The sequence below is a fragment of the Battus philenor genome, unplaced genomic scaffold, assembly GCF_028537555.1.
Source record: "Battus philenor isolate CCGP_79_NKW_IND1 unplaced genomic scaffold, ilBatPhil1.0.hap1 SCAF_6, whole genome shotgun sequence".
In the NCBI taxonomy this organism is placed as follows: Eukaryota; Metazoa; Arthropoda; class Insecta; order Lepidoptera; family Papilionidae; genus Battus; species Battus philenor.
In genome coordinates, this window is record NW_027181726.1 from 12493357 (window position 1) to 12501488 (window position 8132).

At 31.5% G+C, this 8132-nt stretch overlaps 1 protein-coding gene across 1 annotated transcript; it reads right to left on the reverse strand.

Annotated features, from left to right (window-relative positions):
- Positions 1-343: 343 nt before the first annotated feature.
- Positions 344-6075, reverse strand: LOC137930436 (15-hydroxyprostaglandin dehydrogenase [NAD(+)]-like). The gene is made up of 5 exons (XM_068773685.1): positions 5858-6075; positions 4354-4587; positions 3393-3566; positions 1849-2003; positions 344-631 (listed from the first exon to the last, which is right to left on the reverse strand). Exons 1-5 carry the CDS (start codon positions 5951-5953, stop codon positions 469-471), a joined length of 822 nt encoding a protein of 273 aa, XP_068629786.1. The 5' UTR covers positions 5954-6075; the 3' UTR covers positions 344-468.
- Positions 6076-8132: the final 2057 nt, after the last annotated feature.

Here is an 8132-nt window from a genome sequence, read left to right on the forward strand (position 1 = left end):
ATAACAATAACAATGAAACTCATTATATTTATTTATTATCACTAGTGAAATTAAATTTGATTCACGATTAAACATCGATTAATTTTTACAGTTACATCACTCTTCCAGTAATCAATTTAAACGTATATCCGTTGGAATTCGTAAATTAGAAATCGAAAAGGACGAACAAGGTTACAAACTCCTTGTTGTAACAATATTGCAATGTATTTTACGTTAAGGAAATATTTAACATTGAAAAGCAATAATTAATAAATATTAATTTGGCTTAGTTTCCTGTAATTTTTACATATGTTTGTACAATACGTAGGTTTATTGCGAATTTAAAAGCGACTAAAGGTTAGTGTACAAATTTTTAATTAATTTTTAATCAAAACCTGTAAATACGTTGTCCTGTTTAGGATTACAGTACTTCAATTTCAAAATATCTTAATACTTATTGCCTATACTTGCAGGTCTACTGACTATACTTCATTTTGGAGTTGAATCAAATATTCCTTGACCTAGAATTTTGTACGCATTGTTTACGTTCTCTGTGATTTCTTCCGCCGGTCTGTTGGATGTTACGAGCCAAGTGCTTCCACTGCTGCCCTTTTTATACGCCTCAAGTAGACCTTGCACCGCTGATTTCGTACTGTGAATAACATTGTATATTATAATAGGTTTACATTAGTAACCTGTGTATTTAAATTTCTCGATAATAATTTACATACACTTTTGTATCACCAGATGTATATATTATAAGTAAAGGAGCCGGCCAGAAACTCAACAGCTACTTTTTTTTTGTAAATGAAATTCAACAATGATGTACATTGTTTTGTAATAAAAAAATTATGAACCATTAATAGCATAATCAATCAATTCATTTTTTTTTTCGTAATGTCGAAAAAAATGAATTGATTGAATATACTATGTCAGTGACCTTTTATTAAGGGTCACTGACAATAACAGCCTAAATCTTTAGACGTAGAAGGTGACTTCTTTGTACCTTGAGCGGACACTTTCGAGTGACTAGGCATTAAATCCCGCGAAAGGCGAGTTCGTCTTGAGTTTCAGTCAATACGTGTTTAGCTGTTACCAGAGAGAAACAAACGTCGATTGATTTCTATTATTCTATACGTTTCACAAGCGATACGTGTGAGAAAGAAAAGAATAAATTGATGTTTTAGCCTAAAGACTAATTTAGAAAATATATATAAAAGTACCAGTAATGGGAACCCATACTCAGCTAAAACTGTTTTACATTTCCATACACACAGTATGTTTTCAGTATTTTTATATCCAAGGCTTACTGCCCAAAAATTGCAATAGTAAATTAGATTTTTGTAACATTCTCTTGGTCAACTTCATTATCAGCCTGACTGGACTAAACAACGCAAAGACAATTGGGCCGCTTTAGCACAGATCAGGTCAACGCGTTTTCAATGTAAAAATGTGTCAAAAAGCGACATCTAAGGAGTTGAGATGTATATTTTTTCGTGCTAAATAATCAAAATAATATCCTCAACCGGTCCATTAAAACTGTAACTATCAAAAAGACGAAATTAACAAACATTTATTATTAATTTAACTTGTTTAAATAATAGTATAAATTTTAAGGAAATAAATAAATATTTATTAGGTACATGATCTTAAGTGCTCTCGAATGTAAGTACATATGTAATGACTTATTACTAAAGAAACTTAAGTTAACGAATGTAAATGCCACAGATAATGTTAAAAAATAATTAAAAAGTTACGTATATCAATGTTCGTGACGTAAAAACATGGTAAGACTAAAACAATGAAAAAAAACGCTTAAATAATTCTTTCAATGAAGTTTGTGCGTTGCCTTAAAATATTTTCAGGTACCTTTGAAGCGGCATTCCGTTGATAGCCGTGATTAAATTTTCTTCGATTTCTTCTGTAAATCCGCCTATTTTTTTTCGGCTCAGAAGTGACGTATCGGTTACACCGAAGCATATTGCTATCACGCGGGTCCCAAATAATGAGAAATTTTCTTGATGCTTGAAAAAATAGGATTATTTATAATAACATAAAACAAATATTATTTTAATTTAATTCATTCATTTATTCATATCAACCGGTTGACTCCTACTGTAAGGCGTAAGCTTCCCGCAAAGTCCGTTACAATGACCAGATTTGCGCTGCCAGGATCTCAAGACTTCCAACGATCTTGATAATGTCGTCAGTCCCAATAGTGGTAGACCTACCCACACCTCGTCTTCCGGTTTGTGGTCATCACTCGAGAACCTTCCAGCCCCAATGGCCGTCGATTACACTACCTATGTGTTCCGACCACCTTCTTCCCACCACTTCAGCAGAGCAACTCTTCGTGCTCCGTCGGACTTTGATTCTTTTGCGGATATCCTCATTTCTGATACAATCTCGCAATGATATTTTTATTTAATAATATTGATATGTACGGATATAAAGGTATGTCAGGTATTGTCAAAAATATCCACATCACCTTAGACTTAAAATATCAAATCTCATTAGCCCAACAAATTATGTAATTAACGGTCCCTGTAATTTGAAACAAGCCAATGGTTTCCTAAGGTTCGGCGGCAGAAATCTCATACGAAAAACTACATTCATATATATATGTTCTAATAAACATATGAACGCAGTAAGATATGTTATATATATTTTTACACACACACACACATCGTTGTATCGTTTCAATTGCCTTTGTAATCATATATCGAATTCACAAAGACTTTTACTAAACAATGATAACTGTATGTGATAAAACAAATGATAAGGTAAAGTCGGTTAGTCACTTTAATTTTATATAACAAAAGGTAAGTAACTTGAAATAACTATTTATCAACATTCAACCGCCTTCCTTTGTGTTTTGACGCAATTATTTTTTTACTGAAATATACTAAACTATATGTAAAAATATCAAAAATAATGTTATCGTCATTAACATCTAAACATTTTTCTAAAATATTCAGGATACCTAATGAATGTTTGATGTCTAATCAGGAACGAGGACATAGCTACTTGAAGTGCCAGTAGTTAAACCTTGCTTGCAGAACAGATAGCCGCTGGGGCCTTTAGATTCTGAAGTGGAGAACACGTAACAGCAAACACAGCGATACACGATATATAGACGATCTTAAGGTATTAGAAAGGCGCTGGATACAGGTTGCTTTTAACTTGTATCCAGCTTGTACGTCCAGCTGTGGGTGGTTCAGCCACAGTGAAGTGGTAAAGTAAGTGAAAATTTACATTTCTTTGATACATATACATGGTACGTTGCGTGTTTTTGCTATTACATTATTATAATCTACACTATAAAAATAGTGTTATCGTCATAAAATGTTTGAATTTTTTCTGGAATATTTCAGACACCTAGGAATTTACAAATATATATATATATATATTACCCCGAAACAATTACTGAACTGCAAGACAGCGCTCTTCGTTGCACTGTAAACGGGTAAAAGCGAAGATTGTATCAGTCCAACTATAGACGAAACGTTGATTATCGTCCCTCCCTTTCCTCCTCTATCTGTACGCATCCATCCCAATGCTTTGTACGATATTGTTATCAGCGCGGTCTGGAATTTAACATGACAATGAAAAATCGATTACACAAACATTTGAAAACAAAATTAATATCACTAAACTTCGTGTCGCTCTACACAGACAACTACATTTTGACCTAACAGTATATTTATGGAAAAGTTACATTATGATATTTCCAATTTAAATTCTAAAAAATTTATTTTAAACACAGGATGATAGGTCAACGTAGTAAACTTTAACCCTTAGTAGCCTGATTTACCAAAAATGATTTTTTTTAAATATTTATGTGTTTGCTTGTGGGTCTAGATGAAGGGAAAAATAGATTTTTTTTTTAATTTCGTTGGAAAGAAAATTATACAGCAGTAAAATACATACAGCTAACCTATAAAAAAAACTAATAGTAATGCGAACATTCGGTTTAAAAGATTGGTATCAAAATTGAAACTCTAGGTTATTAAGGGTTAAACGGAATTAAAACGGCACTAAAAGTTTCCAAGATTTTTTTCTATTAACTATCTAATACTACTATTGTAATGCTATAAGCCATGTTTATAACATACAGAGGCAGATAGTTAAAAATAGTTTATTTTAACATGTGGTAATCTAATTTTGAAAACGAAGTATCTTATTATATTGCCATTAAGTTATTTATTTATTATTTAGTTATTTATTATTTCTTATACCATCTATTTTTAGATAGAATGTACCATACCACCATTAATTGTCTGTAAATTAGCTGTGTATATCCTCTTTAAACCTTTTGTATCTATCGCTAATCATCCTGTAAATATTCTGTTTTTTGAATTTAAAAATACTAACCACATTCACAGCGATTTCTTTTAAGTATACATTGGGATGGTCATTCATAATACCAGCGTTGTTTATGACAACGTCAATGTAGCCAGATACTTTGAGAGCTTCCTCCAACACATCATCTAACTGAGTAGTAATATCGCAAGGAATAAACTTCATTTTATTCAACCCATATATGTTATTTAGTTCACATTCCAATACCGTTCCTTGTGCAGCGTCAATATCTAAACCCACTACATGCTGAAAATATTAAATTAAAAACAATAATCATAGTTATCTATTCTAAATTCAAAAATAAAAAAAATGTTTCCCTTGTAAAAAAGTAAAATAAAATGAGCGACAGATATAAATATAAATAGAAATAAAATGGAAGATAACAACATACGAAAAGTGCCATAAGTTATATGGACATAAACATAGTAATTCATAAATTTATTGGTGATAAAACTATGATAACAATTACATATATGTATATATACATATAAGTATGTATGTATATGTATCTCGTGAAACGCTTTATACACACATACACAAACAAATAAACGTATTAGTAGTATATATAACAACACAATTTTTTTGGCTGTTTATATAGTACATTTAAATATATTATTTAATGATTTCGTTGTTAAGAGAAAAACGCTGACGGCTGTTTATAACTAGTATAGTCGCTAATAGCATACAAGAAATAAAATTATTATAATTTTGAATTAATATTTAAATACAAAAATAAACATTTGATATTCTGAGACATTGAAACATAACACTAAAACCAACATAACAAAACCAATAGTAAATAATAATTAAACCAATGAACCTTATCGATCTCATAGAGCAAAAACAATCAATAAGTCGCCTAGATTAAATGTTATTGCGCAAGTAGTAATCTAGGCGACAATTTAAATATAGTTATAAGACAAAACAATTTAAATATCGAACACCATAGACACATAAAAAATTCGAAATTCAAACGGACTAATATTGTTACTAAAAATTATTTAGTACTTTATTTTATAACATAATTATTTTATGTATATACTCAAAATTATATTTAAATTTAAAGTGGCAGTGGTGGACTAAACAATTATTATTTATCTTGTATAAATAAAAAATATTTGTCAAATATAAAAAACTGAAACGAAATGAAAAAAAAAACGACTAAAATAGTAAAACAATACTTTTATTTTCCAATTTAAACCCCACAGAGTAAATGAAAACTCCAGGTGGCAAATATGTAACATCAATCGAAACTAAAAAAGCACATACGGATGTAATGATATAAAAATATGAACATTATTACTAAAGTCTCGTAATGTACGAAACATATTACATATTTTTGTAGGTAATCGTTGTTTATTATTAAGACATTAAATTGAAAAATAAAGTGATCGTGTTAAGACACGGTTATGTTTGTATATCTAATGAAAGGTCAATAACTATTGGCAATACGACGTCAGTTTGAGCAGCTCGTTATATAATAAAACAAAATTTAAGCATGCAATCATAAACGTACCTTTGCTCCTTGTTCTAAAACCGTTCTCGCTATTTCGGCTCCGATCCCGCCAGCAGCTCCAGTTATTAGAAATACTTTATCTTTAATTTCATACATTGCTGCTTTACGCTTGTAAACCGCACACGTTACTTCCCCCGTTAACGCTAGATTACATCTAAAGCAATAGTTCGACTCGTAACAAATCGTAGTGAGACTTATACAATTATAGCCACAGATTGTTGTAACTCCAATAGTAAAGCGTTGATTTTTAAATACAAGTGTGTCGAGACGAGAGTATACTACTGTATATATACGTAATGCTGTTTTATACCTTTGCTTTTAAAAAGAAAAAATTGACCGCGACATGAAAGGAAAAGTTACAAATAAAAATACTCTGCACTAGCCTTTACTCCCGGCATTGGTTATATTTAAATCTCACTTTTCAATAGGGAAAGTTATCTTTGCATAAAAGATTTTTTAAGCAAATTAATCTTATATTTCATGCCTTGCTGTCAAAATCAATGACCCATAATAAGCGTTTTACAGTTATAAAAGTTGTTACAAAAAGACAAACAGAAAGAATTTATAATCGCAATCTACACGATCGTGGCGAAAGTGACTTTTACCTGGAAAGGAGTTATTAAACTTTTGTACGCATGATTTCGGTTGTTAGTTTTACTAGTTATTTGAAGACCAACCCATACAACAAAGCCATGACATAAATCGACTTGTGACTTAACCCTTAATTAGGCGCATGGGGTCAGGGCCGCTTAACATTCAAAAAATAATGGGTTACAGTCTTCAGAGCGTACTAACGCTCTTTCTAGCTTCCTCATTCCCCCAGGGGTACGCAAATTAGTCGCATCCAGAACATTAACTCTTGCACACACATCGCTGTCCTTTAGAGAGCTGACCCCATGCGCCCAGTTACGTTACATTTTTTGGCAAAGGTAAGTTTTTACTTTTGTGATTTTTTTGTGTTTATATTAGTATATTGTTTACTGTTTATCTTTGTATGTGTGTATTTTGATACGGTATGATTTCTTTATGTATTTTTGAGTTTTTTTCTATGCTTTTTCTTTTTTTTGAATTGAAATGCCTAACGACAAACAAATATTGCAATGGCTGGATGAAGTGCTTGATGAAGAGCAAGATGTTGCTGGTTCGGATTCGCAAGACGAAACTTTAAACGATGCTGTTATTGATAGTGCTCATAATTCAGAAAGCGAAATTGACGAGTCTGAACATATCCAAGACATCCATGTATCGACGGAAGATAATTATTTTTTATCTCGACATACTCAGAGAAATGGCCCGAAAGTGAAATGGTGTAAAGTACCACCATCGAACGCAGTAAGGACCCAAGCACAAAATATTATTTTACATTTACCTGGAGTATAAACATATCTGGAATCAACCCATTTGTCATACACAAAGTGAATACTGAGAAGACTTTGACATATACAAGACGGATTTTCTTGAAGAAAATAGCTGCGGCACATGTGGAAGATCACAAAAACGTCGCATACAACTACGTGCTGTACCAGCGAAAACAAAAAGACGGCTCCATGAAGTTTATAATGTGAACAAGGCGGTTCATCAATCGAGAGCTAAGCGCGGGCGCTGTTCATCATGTTCTAGAAAGGACGACGAAAAAGTGCCACCAAAATGTTTCAAGTGTCGTAAATTTATTTGTCAGCAACACTCAAGGATTTACTGCGTCGGATGCAGAACAGAAGATTCCGCTGATGAGGCTGAATAAACTTTATTTCTTAAGTTGATCTTGGCTATGCCAAAAAAATTAGTTTAAAGAGAGGTTTACTGTTTTTGTTTTTTTTTAATATTTTTAATGTCATAGTAAGTATTTGTTTCTTAAAGTTAAGTATATTAAAGTACTTTATTAATTACTAAAAAAATCCATTAAGTTTTATTCCTTTTTGATACTCTTTTCTCAATATTTTTTTGGGGTCATTTAAGACCCCATGCGCCTAATTGAGTGATTTTCTCAATGCGCCTAATTAAGGGTTAAGATTGACTCATTCTTTGCCAAGTTTGAGACGTTGAGGAAGAATTACAAAAATTATGACCTAGAGCAAACACTGCATCAAACTTACAACAAAATGTTTTTACAGAATTTTTAGTTTTGACAATGCAATTCATTTATTTCCTAACTATAAATTTTTTTTTTTAAATGTCGTAGTCGTGTAAAAGGTATTTTTACGATAGGCTTGTTATGTACCCTTTGTGTACATAGTACATAGTCGATATATATAATAATTTTGTCTGTGTGCATTAG

Excerpts from the sequence above, each read along its gene's own strand:
- LOC137930436 (XM_068773685.1), bottom strand. The coding sequence starts at position 5,953 with ATGTATGAAATTAAAGATAAAGTATTTCTAATAACTGGAGCTGCTGGC. Across the intron at positions 2,004-3,392 it reads AGTTCAGTAATTGTTTCGGG|CATCAAGAAAATTTCTCATT; the intron begins GTAATATATATA and ends TATTTTTTCAAG. Across the intron at positions 632-1,848 it reads AACGGAATGCCGCTTCAAAG|TACGAAATCAGCGGTGCAAG; the intron begins GTACCTGAAAAT and ends TGTTATTCACAG.